The sequence below is a fragment of the Lynx rufus genome, unplaced genomic scaffold (genome assembly GCF_022079265.1).
Source record: "Lynx rufus isolate CCGP_SWC_20201006 ecotype Redwood Valley unplaced genomic scaffold, mLynRuf1.p SCAF_1, whole genome shotgun sequence".
NCBI lineage: Eukaryota > Metazoa > Chordata > Mammalia > Carnivora > Felidae > Lynx > Lynx rufus.
Genome location: NW_025814823.1, coordinates 197,557,563 through 197,572,484, shown reverse-complemented (window position 1 = coordinate 197,572,484; position 14,922 = coordinate 197,557,563). Strand labels below are relative to the sequence as shown.

Genomic DNA, 14,922 nt, shown 5'->3' with positions numbered 1-14,922 from the left:
GTGGCTCAGTTGGTTAAGCGTCTGACTCTTAGTCTCAGCTCAGGTCAGGATCTCACGGTTCGTGAGTTTGAGCACCACATTGACCTCTGTGCTGACAGTGTGGAGTCTGCTTGGGATTTGCTGATTCCCTCCCTCTGCCCCTCCCCTGCTTGCTCTCTCTCTCTCTCTCTCAAAATAAATAAACTTAAAAAAAATTTTTTTTAATTAAATATGGAACTTCCCTAGGATCCAGTAATTCCCCTGCTGGGTATTTTCCCAAAGGAAACAAAATTACTAATTTAAAAAGATACACGCACCCCGATGTGTATTGCAGCATTATTTACAATGGCCAAGATATGGAAGCAACCCAAGTGCCCATCGACCGATGAATGGATAAAGAAGATGTGGCATATATATATATATATATATATATATATATACATACATATATATATATATATACATACATATATATATATATATACACATACATATATATATATATATATATATATATATATATACCACAAAAAAGGAATGGAATGTTGCCATTTGCAACAACATGGATGGACCTAGAGGACATTATGCTATGTGAAATAAGTCAGAGAAAGACAAATACTGGATGATTTCACTTATACCTAGGGTCTAAAAACCAAAACAAATGAATAAACAAGCAAAAAAGCAGAAACAGACCGATAAATACAGAGAACAAGCTGATGCTTGACGGAGGGGCGGGGAAGAGGGGATGGGCAAACATGGGTGACCAGGAGTAGGGGTTACTGGCTTCCACTTATGGAATGAGTGAGTCCTGGGGATAAAAGGCACAGCATAGGGAATGTAGTGAATGGCGTTGTAACAGCGTTGTACGGTGACGGATAGCGGCTACGCTTGTGGTCTCATAGCACCAGGTAGGGAGTTGGTGAATCGCTGTGTTGTATACCTGAGGCTAATGTAACATCGTGTGCCAATGATACTTCAGTAGAAAAAAAATCAGATACGAAATAAAAAGGGAAGTAACAAAAGAAAACACGAATAAACCTTTACGTGATACGTATTTTTAAAAATCAAAATCGGAAAAATAAAGAAAGCAGGCCTGACAGTTTTGCCTGTCCAAAGGCAAAGTAGGCTTCCGCAGAGGGGGTGAGCTTCCCATCGCTGGAGGCAACTAAGCAGAGGACGGTACCCACCTGTCAAGAATGCTGTAGATTCCTGCGTTAGGTGGGACTGTGACCAACTGCTCTGTGAATTCTGAGCCCCTGTGGAATTATGTAACCCTATCACGGAGGCCCACAGAGACGCGAGTTCGGTATTTGACCCCTGAGCCCCCAGGTTCTTCTGTGCTGAGCACGGGCAAGTCACTTGTATGAAGTCATCTCTAGATGATTACATTCCAACATCTATAATTATTGGGATACAAGTGGGTAGACTTATTCCAGGCGTAAAGGCAGGAAAAGAGATCTCAAAACCATTCTCCCAGTCCCCAGAAGCAGTTTGCAATCAGAGACCCTCCTGCCCCTAGTCCGTGCTAAGGATGTCGGAAAGGCTCTAGGTAGCCAAGAGCTCAGAACTGTGGGGGCTGCCTCCTACAGGCATGTCATCAGGGCCCAGTCCCTCCCCACAGTTAGCCAGGCGCACCCCCTTCCTAGACAGGCAGACACATCATCTTCTCTCCCAGGACCCGCTCCCAGCTGGACTTGAGGGTTTCCAGCCAGCCTCTCCCAACTTAATGTGCAGCTTCTCTCCTCCCCACGGCTCCAAAGTATGCATCTGTCTTGTGGCGCCAGTAGGGAGGCTTGTCCTCTGGTAAACTTTGTCCCATGACCCTTTCCTCCTCCAGAATGGGACATCCGGTCGGGTAGGCTGATTTCCCAGCATCTCCCAAGTACCTCGGACGCTGGCTCCATTTCCTGCCCCGCCCCCACATTCTGTGGCCCTGATGCCCATTCCAGGGGAATCAGGATAGAGAGTGAGGGCACCGCTCCGGTTTGGGACAGTCCTATCACGTTCTTTAATCCTTGGAGCGGAAAATGTTTGGCATATAAGTATGTTGGAGTGGGGCCAGTCATGGTAAATTCTGTCCTTTTCTTGGGTACCGTGTGAGGTCCGCTCCTTCGTGCGTGTTCAGCAAATATGATTTGAGTGCCTACTATGTCCCCAGCACAGCACTAGGCAAGAGAATAGATTTAAGCACAAAACAGAGACGGGGTCCTTGCCCTTGAGCACACAGCCTCAGGGTGGGGAAAATTAGCCACTAAGCTTATCCCTGGAGCGGTGCGTCTCAGACGTTAGTGTGCTTGGAGATCTATGTCAAATTCAGTAGGTCTGGGTGGGTCTGAGAGGATGCACACCTGTAAGCTCCCAGGTGATGCTGATGCCTCGGGTCCCCCAGGTCACGGAGAGCAGCCTGCGTAGTTACCTGCTTGAGGGCAGGCGGGAAGCAGGGCAGGCTCCGTCTGGTTTTGGATGCACAGTGGGCAGGATGACAGAGAACTTTCTGAAGGAATCCTAGGATGTCTTTCTCCCTCGCGCCGAGACCTCTTGTCCAGAGGCCCCGGCGGCCTTTGCTTTTACCTGGGAGACCCCTGGACAGGTGCCAGGACCAGGGTGTCCACTGCGGAGAGAAAACCAGCTTTGGCGGGGGGGGGGGGGGGCGGTGGTTCTCCTTCACCTGGCTGGAGAGGAAGGCCGGGATGTTTTGCTCAGTGGCGTCCTCTTGTCTTTGCAGACTGTGCCGGGTGCAAGGAGGAGATCAAGCACGGCCAGTCGCTCCTGGCGCTGGACAAGCAGTGGCACGTCAGCTGCTTCAAATGCCAGACCTGCAGCGTCATCCTCACGGGCGAGTACATCAGCAAGTGGGTGTCTCCCCCCTCCCCGCCCCAGCTTCCGCGCCCCCCTCCCATCCTTCCAGCCTGCCCCCTGCGGCCTTTGCCCGGGTCTCCAGTAGCGCCTCCCTCCGCTTGCATCCAGCCACCACACGGCCACAGCCGCAAACAGCATCTCCCCGACCCTTGGGCCCTTCCGTGGTGTTTCCTCCGCCCGCGATGCTCTCCTCCCTCCCTGACGTGCTTGCGCCTCCCCTCCCGCTGGTCCTGCGTCCCACACTGTCTCTTCAGAGGTGGTCTCATGCCCTCCGTGCCCTGTTTGTGTCCTTCACACGGGCTAACACCGTCTGCAGTTATCCATTTATCCATGTCAACTCTTTAATAATGATACTAATATCAGCTACCACGTATGGAGCTTTTACCGTGTCCCAAGAATACACTAATGGCTGTGTACGGGTTATCACATTAAATCCCACAACTACCCCCATGAGGCGTCCAGCCCCATTTTCAAAGCTGTGAAAACTGAGGCTTGGGGAAGTAAGTAACTTGCTCCATGATTAAATTGAATGTCTGTCCTCACCAAGGCAGGGACTTTGTTTCAGCCACGGCTGCCTTTTTAGCACAGTGCCCGACCCCCCCCCGGCCAATGATGCAGTTGTTGAATGAATTTAATCCATGAGATGAGATACAACGGACACACGAAGCTATCAGGAAAGAGGGCCCGACCCCCAGTGCCTGCGCAGTGTGGCACCAGTCCCCTGGCCACTAGACCCTAGCGACAGCATTTACATACTCAAGTACCTACAAGAAATCGTGGCCGCAGGCCCTGACAGCTTTGATGCTCTGTGACCCAGACCCTTCTGAGGTGCCATTGTGACCCACTGCTAGGACATAGTGAGCACGTAAAGTTGTAGCACGTATGGTTTTTGCTGTCAAGAGAGTGATAATCCAATAAGGGAGACAAACTACATACATAAAGAATTATGACATCAGCAGTTGTGTGATAGGGAGCTCAAGAGTTTTGTTGTTGAAGACCCTTCAGATCATAAGTGACAGAAAACCCAATTCGAACTCATTTAAAGCAAAAATGAGAGTTTATTTTCCCAGAAATGGGAAAGCCAGAGGCATACTGACTTCGGCGTGGCTGAATCCAGGGACTTAAAGATGTCATTGGCTCTTTAGAAGTGCCCCTCTCCCCCACCTCTCTCTCCCCCACCCCTCTCCCAGCTCCAGCTTCTTCCGTGTTGGATTTATTCTCAAACAGGCACTCCCCAAAGTGTAGCAAAGGTAATCACCAGCCACTCCAGGCTTTCATTCTCCCAGCTTAGCCAGGCCAGCAGAGAGAAAGAGGCCTCCTTCCCAAGGATTCCAGCAGAAGTCCCATGGTTGCCCCTGATTTGGCCACCCTTAGGTCACATACCCATTCCTGAGCAATCGCTGGCCAGGAGGATGTGAACCCTAGAGCCAGAGACCAGCCCTCCGTGACCCACAGTGACTGTGAGGGGCAAGGGGTGGCCCCCAAAGGAAACCCCAGGCGAGGTTCTGGGCAAAAGGGGGCACGGATGCTACCAGAGAGCCCTGTCTGTCGGAGGCCCAAGAACAGGGCTGTGAATATTCAGAGAAAGAAGGGATCACTTCGAAGTAGCAGGGAGTGAAATCTGGAGTCCGTGAGAGCTTCATGGAGGATAGTGCTATTTGAGCCAGACCTTGGAAACAGGGGTAAGAATGGAAAATGCAAAGAAGGAAAGCTGGGAGGCAGAATGCCCGGCCTGGGCAAGGGCAGGGTGGTGCCTGACACGTCCATCTTGTTGGCCGGAGCTCAGACGCGTGCACATGTGAAGCAAGGTCCGAGGCTGCAGAGGTGAGCTGAGGTCACGTCACCCAGAGCTTTGAATGCCATGTTAGTAGGAGTTTGGCATCTCGCTCTGTGCTTGCCAAGTAAGAAGTGCCCTTAAGTGAGTCACCAGCCAGGAGGCCTTGGGTCTGTGCGCCCAAGTGAGAATCCTTTAGAGGCGCAGGGTTTGCCCAGAGCTCCTCTCAAGGAGGCCCAGCCCTGACTGCCCGTTGCACCTTGGGCCTCTCAAGCCTGCCCTGGGCTTTTCATTTGTCTGCTGGCAGAGTGGCAGGTGCTTAGAGGCACTGGCTGTGGCATCGATGCCCTGGTTAGAAGCCCAGCCTGCATGACCTTGGCAAGAGACTTCACTTCTCCCAGTCCCAGTTTCCTCACTTATCAAAACAGATAAGAAGACCTACCTCATTGGGTCACGCAAAGGCTCAGGTATCAGTGCTTCGTACGTAATAAGTGTCTAGTAAATATTAATTTTACCCTCTGCCTCTCTTTAGAATCATGCATATTTCAAATTCCCTAAGGCCTCCCAACCCGTGGGTCCAAATGAGGCGGGGTTGGCATTTATACCCAAAGTTTGCTGGCTCATTTTACCCCTCTGCTGACACATGACTTTATCCCCCCTGCAGGGTCACCTCCCACACCCACGGCGTGCGGAAAGGTTGGCAGGGGTGGGAGGAGGCTTGTCTCCTGGGCCCACGAACAGCAGTCTGACCTCTGGGCTTTTCTGGGCCTGAGCCCTCATTGCTGCCTCTCCTTCAGGGGAACACAGACTCCCTGCCGCCCAGGGTGGGGTCCCAGCAGTCCCAGCATGGCAACAACTTGGAGACAAAACAGTGACGTGCCTGTCCTTCAGGCCTCTGTGTGTGAGCCGGTTCTCTTATGCCCAGAGGTGGGGGAAATGGCCCTCTCTGGTCCTGGATTCATTAGCACTACACAGCTGTGTCATCAGATCTGGTCCTTAGATGCAGTGTCCTGTTGAAGTCCCCTCTCCGCACACGAAGTCCTCCCTACAGGCCGGCACAGCTGAGCCCTACACGCTGGAGCCGTCTTTCAGTCCTCATGATGACCTGGGCGAGAAACCAGACCGCCCGGCTTTGGATCCAGCTTTAGAGCATCTGTGTTGAGTTACTGAGTTGCCTCATCAACACAATAGGGAGACTGATAGTTCTGACTTCATAGGGCGGCCGGAAGGATTAAACGAAATAATCTATGTGAAACACCTTTGGAGGGCCTGGCACACCCCACGAAATAAATGTCAGTGGCTATTAGTAGTAGGCGGTAGTATAAGAATCATTAACAAAAATCCTATTACTGCCTGATAAGTTTTAAGCACCGGGTGAAAACGAAACACATAGGAAGTGCTTAAGGTAGTTTCCTGTTATCTACTGACCCGGGAGGACAGTCAGATGACTCTTTCACTGCAGGTAAAATCTCTTATTAGAAGAGGAGCCCTTAAGGCTATCCACAAAAATTGACCACATCGATTCCCTCCTGGAAAGGGCTGGGAGGAGGGTGAAGGCATTCCCCTTTATGCCTTTATAATGTGCCAAGTGCAACTATCACCTATTCTAAGTACAATAAAACTTAATGCATTTTGACAATACTTTTTCCTCACAGCCCTTAGGGATAAAGAGAAGAAAGTGGGTCTGGAGAGCTTGCGGGGAGGAGGGGCGGAAGGAGGACAGAAGAGGGGCACCCATGGCCAGCAGCCCAGACCAGTGGTTCCCAGGTGCGCTCGGGAAGTCTGCCGAGATGCAGATTCCCAGGCCCCCTTCCAGGGGTTCTCTGATTCCAGAGATCTGGGGGGGGTGGCTGGGGAGTCTGCATTTTTGACAAGCTCCCCAAGTGTTTCTAATCTGGGCCCAGTCACCATTGGCTGCAGGTCCTGGAACCTCCATGTGGCTCCCCCTCGGATCCCCACACCCCCAACTTCCTCTCCCTGTGTGGATTTCCTCTTGCAGGGATGGTGTTCCGTACTGCGAATCTGACTACCACTCCCAGTTTGGCATTAAATGCGAGACCTGTGACCGATACATCAGCGGCAGGGTCTTGGAGGTGAGTGGGGTTCAAGGAACTGTGAAGGTGTTTGCGTAGGATGGCCCGTGACTCCAAAAAGTCATCACTGAGGCCCCCTTCTTCCCTAGCCTCCCCGCCCCCCCGCCCCCCACTGCCTCTACCCCGGCTGAGCTTGCTGCACGACTTGAGCAAATAACTTTGCCTCTCTGGGCCCTCCCAAAGTGAGAAGCCAGACAAAATTATTCCTGGTTCAAAAAACGCCGTGCTGGGAATATCAGTGGCTTCTCTGGACTCAGACCCAGATAGATTACTGGGGAGAGACAATTACGGGTTTCTTCCCAACCTGCTAAAGGATGGAAGCCAGTTTTAATTTTTTAAGCATTTGGTAATGTGCCGATTTAAGAACCAGCTTGTCTACTGGCTTGCTCCCTGAGCCCTGCTTTGGCTGGTCCATCACCATGGCAACAGCTCTCCCCTGCCTCTGATGCACAGCCTCAGCTCTGCCAGTAACAGGCAACCTGCGCCCCTGCCCGAGCTCCTATCTGCTGGCCTTCCTGGCCTTCCTTCCCACACCCTGTGAGCCCAGAAAACTGTCTTCCTATGGTTTGGGACCACCCACCTCGAGGAATTCAAAACAGGAAAGAGTTTGGTGCGAAGGAGAAACAATGGCGGAAGACTAGAAACAAGTGGGTTCTGATATTGACTCAACTGCTCCCTCATGCTCAGATTTGGGGTGAGTCTCTTTGCCTCTCTAGGCCTCAGTTTTCCCTTCTGACAGTGGCTGGGGGATGGCAGACTGCTCTTCCAGGCAGAATCGCGAATTCTGAGAACACCAGTCACTTGGTCAGTGTTACCTGAAGTCAGCGCTTGTGTTGAGAAGGATTCTGCAGCCGCGTCCAGTCTGTGCAGGAAAGAGTGTAGCAACCAGGAAAGCAGGATCCACAGAGATGCATTGAAGCTGAGCCCCAAGGATAAGAAGGAGGCTGTCTCGTGACCAGCTAGGGGAGAATAGAGCTTGCCCCATTCAAAGAACAGAGGAAAAGGCCACTGCGGCTGAATTATATAAATTGGGGCTAGGGAGGATGGAGTCTATCACACAGGACATATCATATAGGGCTTTGTAGCCATTTAGGAGTTTGGATTTTAGAGTAAGTGCAATGGCAAGGTAGTGGAGAGTTTTTCATTTTTTTTAATGTTTTTATTTTTAAGAGAGAGAGAGAGACAGAGTGTGAGCGGGGGAGAAGCAAAGAGAGAGGGAGACCCAGAATCCGAAGCAGGCTCCAGGCTCTGAGCTGTCAGCACAGAGCCCGACATGGGGCTCGAACTCACAAACTGCGAGATCATGACCTGAGCTGAAGTCGGACATTTATGCGTCTTAGCCACCCAGGCGCCCCAGGTTTTAAACCAAGAAGCAACATGATAAGATTATGTTTCTAAAAGACTGTAGGGAGTCAGAGAGAATAAGCTAAAGGCACAGAGCTGACCAACTATTAAACCTTTCCAGGGAGCAGTAGGAGTGCGATGTGGAAGACAAAGCAAGACACAGGAGCACAGCTGGGGTGTTGGCCTGGATTTCTGAGGGCCCAATACCAGGGTGAGGCGTTTGTGTGGGATTCACTGGGCAATAGGGCTTATGCAAAGACTGAGCATGAGTGACCCACTTAGAGCTGCTCCTTAGAGAGGGCATAACGGACACGGGCTCCATTGGGAGGAAAGAAATAGAAGTGGGAGACCAGCGGGGAGGCCGTGACGTCATGGGAAGGATTCAAGACCTACAGCGGCAAACAGAAGGAGCACCACCTACCTCCAGCATGATGGAAGTGAAATTCCCATCTCTTTGCTGCGGGGCAACTTGTAGACAGGAGGGTTGAGGGAAAAGAGGCCAAAAGTTGTACCACAGTGTCAAGCCTGGATGAGAGGACGTCTGCTGCTGTCATCTGCGGAATGAGGGGTGGCAGGGAAAGCAGCTGGTCAAGGCAGAAACACAGCGAGTTCCATTTGGGACAGGTTGTGATTGAAATTCCGAGAAGGTTTCAAGAAAGCGGTCAGAAATGTGGAGCAGAACTCAGGAACAAAGCTCCATCAGGCTTCGCAGCGTGGAGGGAATAATCTCAAAAAGGCTAGGATCTGAATAATAGTCAGCGCCAGGGGAGTCATTGGGATGGAGAGAAGGAGGGAGGGAGAGCAAGGGAGAGGAAGAGAGGGAGGGGGAGAGAGGGAGGGAGGGAAGAAAGGAGGAAGAAGAAGGAAGGGGCTGAAGGCAGCCTGGGGGAGTGGCCGCTTACAGGTGCACAAGGGGAGTGAGGTGTCAGAGAAAGAGGAAGAGCAGTCAGGGACGTGGGGGGAGAAAGGGACCTGGGCCACAAGAATACGGAGCTTCAGAAAGGATGGCGAGGTCGGCCAGTGTTGGTCAGATTCTGCGGAGCAGTTGAGGACTATGCGCGCTGAGAAGAAGCTGTGGAGTGTGGGGAAAGGTGACCTTCAGAACAGTCTGAGGTCAGCTGGATTATAGGAGAGAAGCGTCTGCATTGTAGTGGGGTAAAGGGTCAGTGGGAAGGGCGGTCATAAAAGCAGACTTTTTCGTTCGAGAAGGAAGACACTTGGATCACACACAGGGCTGCAGACGGGAACTCATCCCAGCATTTCCAAGCCGCTCTGACACTGTGTCTGCGGCGGCTGTCTTCTCCCTTGTGCTGCTGCGTTGAGCAGTTGAGCATCCCGGGAGCCTCCTCTCGGGCTGCTGGTGTAACCGGGTTTCGATTGATTCCATTTGTATGAGGCTCCATTAGCATCGTGGACGTATTGATTTTTTTTATTAAAGCTGGAAGCGACTTTTAGCTATCAACTAGTTAGCCCTCCTCATTTTACAGATGAGAAAAGGGAGCCCCAAGACGTGTGGTGCAATCCCAAGGTCATACGCAGTGTTTCTGGTAGAGCCGGAGCTAAAATCTAGGACTCCAGACTCCTATATCCCACACACGTGGCCACAGCTCTCTGCCACTCAGTGAGTGGTCTTTGAGGTCATGTGATGTCATGAAATACATGGTTGGAGTGAAACAGACTTGGATTCCAATGTTACCGCTTCCGGCCATGAAACCTGACACCAAGTCACTTTCTCTGAGACTTAGAGTCTTTATCTATCACGGCGAATACTACTGTTATTTAACTCCTGATGGATATGTTAGCGTGAAATAATAGAAAATATATGAACTTCTCTCTGTCCCTGGTACCCAGCACAAGGCTCCTAAAACTTGCAACCTCCGTAAGTGTTAAGAACACCAGGAGCATCTTTTGTATTGATTTTATATACAATAGTATAAATATTAGTATTTGCCCTTGACCCTGGTTCCTGACCCAGAGTTCCTAAATCTCTTCCTAAATCTGGGTGATAGGAGTGGCTTTTGTTCTAATGAGGTGACTGCCGGTGGACTCCTGGAGAGCTTCAGGGTGGGGGCTGGACACCAGAAAGATCTAGCCATGAATAGAAGCTTGGAACTTTCAGGGCCACCTCGCATCCCCCAGAAGGGGGAGAGAGAGGGTCTGGAAACTGAGGTGATGATGGATCGTGCCTCTGTGATGGAGCCTCCATAAAAACCCCCAAAGGGTGGGGTCTGGAGAGCCTCCGGGTTGCTGAACACGTGGAGGTTCTGGGAGACTGGTGCACTGGGAGGGGCCATGGAAGCTCCACGCCTCCTCCCGCACCCCTTGTCCTACGAACCCCTTCCACCTGGATGTTCATCTCTACCCTTTGTCATCCCCTTGTATAATAAACCAGTAAATGTAAGTGTTCCCCTGAGTTCTGTAAGCTACGCTAGTGAATTATTGAGCCCAAGTTGGGGGGTCATGGGAACCCCAATTTATAGCCAGTCGGTCAGAAGCACAAGTGACAACCTGGGACTTGAGATTGGCATCTGAAGTGGGTGAGGGGCAGCCATGTAGGACTGAGCCCTTAACCTGTGGGGTCTGATACTCTTTCTAGGTAAATAGTGTCAGAACCGGTTAAGCTATAGGACATCCAGCTGGCGTCTCCGAGAATTGCTGGCAATGGAACCTCCCCCGCCCCCACCACACACACACACATCTAATGTCAGAGGTCTTACGAGTGTGGTAGTCGTGTGAGAGTAAAGGACACGTACAGAAGTGTGTTTACAGTTAGTGAGGACTTTTTTGGTTGCAAGCGCAGAAACCATAGTCAAATAGCTCAGACCAAAAAGGAAGTTTATCAGCTCCCATAATAAAAAGCCCAGGAGTAGGTCTTGCTTCAGGCACAGCTGGATCCAGGGCTCAAACAAATGCATTTGGAGTATCCTACCATCTTGGCTCCACTGTACCCTGTGTGGGCCTTATTCTCAGGAAGGCTTTCCTTCGTGATGGGGAAGTTGGACACCATTGGCCCCAGGCTTATATCCTATCAGACAGCATGCCCAGGGGGAGGAGAGATTCTCTTTTTCATAGCTCAGCCCGGGACTGGCTCTCACTGGACAATCTCAGGCCCATCTCCAAACCAATCACTAGGACCACAGAGTTGGAATACACTTGTTGGTGGGGTCTGCCCTACTTAACCACATGGACTGATGTGGGGAATGAGTAGTCCCACTCAGGAAAGGCCTATTCGCGTGACCCCCAAGCTGTTTCTGGAAGAAGAGGGAAGGACAATGGCCAGGCAAAAATAACAGTTGCCCACCACAGGGCCCAGTGCATTTGCTGGTACACGATAGGCACTGAATTAAATCCCATCACCCCCTTTCCCATTCCCTCCCTAGGCCACTCCGCAGCCCCTTTCCTTCCTAGTCTCTGTCCTCTCCAAGGAGAACGACAAACGTAGTATCCTGGTACTGCCTTTCCTAACCTTGTGGTTCTCGGTCCTGTCCAATTTGCCCCATTTTCGTCCACTATTTTCTCGATTCCGGTGTGTTAACAGACAGAATGTCCCGTATTCCCTCGCTGACTTGGTTTCCCTTATGCTGGTGCTGGCTGCTCTCGCAGCCTCTCTCCCCAACTCGCTTCCAAGCTGTTGCTGAGATGTTGTGCACCCTCTCCCAGCCGGGGCAGGGTGACGGGGCATGACATTTAGGAAGACGCCAGGCTTCAGTTGCACCAAGGCGCTGTTGCCTCCCTGGAAAACAGCTCTATAATTGAAATGATAAAGAGACACAAAGTAGGAAGAAGCTACTAATTAAACCGATTATCCTTGTCATGGTAGGAGAAAATCAGTCCCACATCTCAGCTTGGGAAAATAGCAGGCTCCTTCCAAAGTCTGAACACAGTTTGCTTCGATGATGAGAAGGGTGTTTTGTCACCGGTGGGAAGCCCCACAAACGAGACTGAAACAGGAACATTGGAGACTTTTTTTGAAAGTCTTCATTTTGAAAAATCTGCCCCGTTCTTCATTCTTGCTAAGTTTTTAGAATAAATCAAGTATCTCCAGAATAGGCAAGCCCATGCCCCACCCCACCACCCCCCAAAAAGATTCAGACATAAGCCTTGAGAATTACTCAATTATATATTTTTTAGAATTATTCAATTATAATTTTTGAATTGTAAGGAACCCATTACCATCCACCCAAATGATGGCTTGGGGGGGGGCCTTTAATAATCCCCCAGTATGCATCAATTTCACTCAGGCCTATCCCCCCAAACTAATCCTGCCCTCGCATGCATATTTTGCAGTTGACTCTTGACTCTTTTTTTTTTTTAATTTTTTTTTAACGTTTTTATTTATTTTTGAGACAGAGACAGAGCATGAACGGGGGAGGGGCAGAGAGAGAGGGAGACACAGAATCAGAAACAGGCTCCAGGCTCTGAGCCATCAGCCCAGAGCCCGACGCGGGGCTCGAACTCACGGACCGTGAGATCGTGACCTGAGCCGAAGTCGGACGCTTAACCGACTGAGCCACCCAGGCGCCCCGACTCTTGACTCTTGAACAACACGAGGGTTAGGGGCACCGACCCCCACAGAGTTGAAAATCCGTGTATCGTTTTGGCTCCCCTAGAACTTACCTACTAACAGCCTACTGTTGACTGGAAGTCTTACCAATAACATAAACATAGATTAACGCGTATTTTGTGAGATATGTGTATTATATATGGTATTCTTTTTTTTAAGTTTATTTATTTATGTTTGAGAGAGAGAAAGAGAAACATGAATGGGGGAGAGGCAAGGAGAGAGAGGGCCAGAGGATCTGTAGCGGGCTCTGTGCTGACAGCACAGAGCCTGATGCGTGGCTCGAACCCACGGACCGTGAGATCATGACCTGAGCCAAAGTCGGACGCTTAACCGACTGAGCCACCCAGGCGCCCTATCTATATACAGTATTCTTACAATCAAGTAAGCTAAGGAGAAGAAAATGTTATTAAGAAAATCATAAGGAAAAGAAAATACATTTACGGTGCCGTATCGCATTTGTCAGAAAAACGACCCACCTGTACATGGTGAGTTCAAACCACAGTTCAAAGCAGTGTTGTTCAAGGTCAAGTGTACCTTCAAAACAAGCCCCCCTGCTTCCAACCCCAGTGCTGAGCCAACCTCCTCCATATAGAGAGTCTGCAGATGCCCTTGAAGGACCCTTATGTATCACACCCTCTTGGCTGGGATTGTAGTGTCACAGCCGTCAGCGCGGGAGTGAGTGCCGCACGGGTGACAAGCCCTCACGATTCCAGCTTCTACTGCTTCTGGCGAAACCTAGAGGCATCGCCTTCTCTGAGGCTGTGTCTTGCCCCACAGAAGAATTTGCAGTTGCAAATCATTTACATTTTTACTTGAAATAGTTGTAAGGAAGGAAAGTGGGAATCGTCAAGGCGGCTTACCGAAACCAGACTGGGCTGAGCTGGGGTTGGGACGGAGGCACTCAGGTGCAGCAATCACAGGCCCGGAGCATCGGGGTCGGAAGGTCCCCAACAGGTCCTGCCTTTGTGGGGCCCATTGTTTGTCCACGGAGCCCCAAAAGCCAAGTTTTGCCACGTCTACGGACCTTGTATATGCCTGTGTGGCAGACAGCATCACAGCCTCTACCCCACCTCCCTGCCCCCCCCCCAACTCCGAGTGCCACAGCAGGCTGGGTCCTCCCAGGGGCACTGGGGATCCACCAAAAGCTGGCTCACTTACAAATAATTAAAAAAAAAAAAAAAGACAAAAAACATGTAACAGGAAAAACCAGGATCACTTGCTATACTGCCAGTAACCAAAAAAAAAAAAAACCACACACGCACAACACAACAACAACAACATAACCCACAGCTCTTGCTAAATTCTACTGTTTGTTAGAGGCTCCAAGCCTCAAATCTGTTCTCGTTCTTAAAAAGGTAGGCTAGTGGGGCACCCGGGGGGCTCAGTAGGCTGAGTGTCCAACTTCGGCTCAGGTCATGATCTCACGGTCCGTGGGTTCGAGCCCCGTGTCGGGCTGTGTGCTGATGGCTCGGAGCCTGGAGCCTGCTTCGGATTCTGTGTCTCCCTCTCTCTCTGACCCTCCCCCGTTCATGCTCTGTCTCTCTCTGTCTCAAAAAAAAAAAAAAAGGTTAGTAAGTTTTGGATAGATGTTAAAGACACAGTAGCACCAAACTGGTCTCTGTCCTTGAAGAAACCGGAAGAATTCAGGGTGCCCGGCTGGCTTAGTTAGAACGGCGTACGATTCTTGATCTCAGGGCTGTGAGTTCGAGATCCACACTGAGTGTAGAGATTAACTGAATGAATAAAACTTAAAAAAGAAAACGAAAAATTGACAGAGGATTGGAAAGGAAGCTTTTCCCCCCCTCCCTTGATCCAACGTTATTAAATCGCAGGTCCAGGTACATTCAAAGTCACTTGGGTGCCACTAGTGACAAGGGCCCCATTCCTGGGGAACTGTTGGGATATCTTCAAAGCAAGATTATTTCCTCATCTGGAAATGATGGACCAGTGGCTGTCAAGGCTGTTAAGGGACCCTTCCACTGCCAGAATAGAAGTGCAGGTGTCCAGAGAAGCCCCCTGACCTGCCTTCAGGGACCCGTGGTGTGGAATCACCAAGCTTCCTGGGTGGGCTTTTCAGTGGTTCACGAAAGTACCAACACCCTTGATGCGCCCAGGAGATGTTCAGGCCCAACCTGCCCCCTGGACGGCAGCCCCAGCTCTGACCTCTTTATTTCTTCTTTTCCTTCCACAGGCGGGAGGGAAGCACTACCACCCAACCTGTGCCAGATGCGTACGTTGCCACCAGATGTTCACCGAAGGAGAGGAGATGTACCTCACAGGTAGGCAGGTGCGGCCTCGTGGAAGGCAGT

General features: G+C 50.8%; 1 protein-coding gene across 1 annotated transcript in view; it reads left to right on the top strand.

Moving 5' to 3' along the window:
• The window catches only part of ABLIM3 (actin binding LIM protein family member 3), a 110,492-nt gene that overhangs the window by 57,074 nt on the left and 38,496 nt on the right, over nucleotides 1-14,922 (top strand). Inside the window, exons 6-8 of the mRNA XM_047073697.1 lie at nucleotides 2,705-2,831; nucleotides 6,612-6,705; nucleotides 14,805-14,892. Coding sequence (XP_046929653.1) covers nucleotides 2,705-2,831; nucleotides 6,612-6,705; nucleotides 14,805-14,892 — 309 coding nt within the window. The remainder of the gene's footprint in view (nucleotides 1-2,704; nucleotides 2,832-6,611; nucleotides 6,706-14,804; nucleotides 14,893-14,922) is intronic.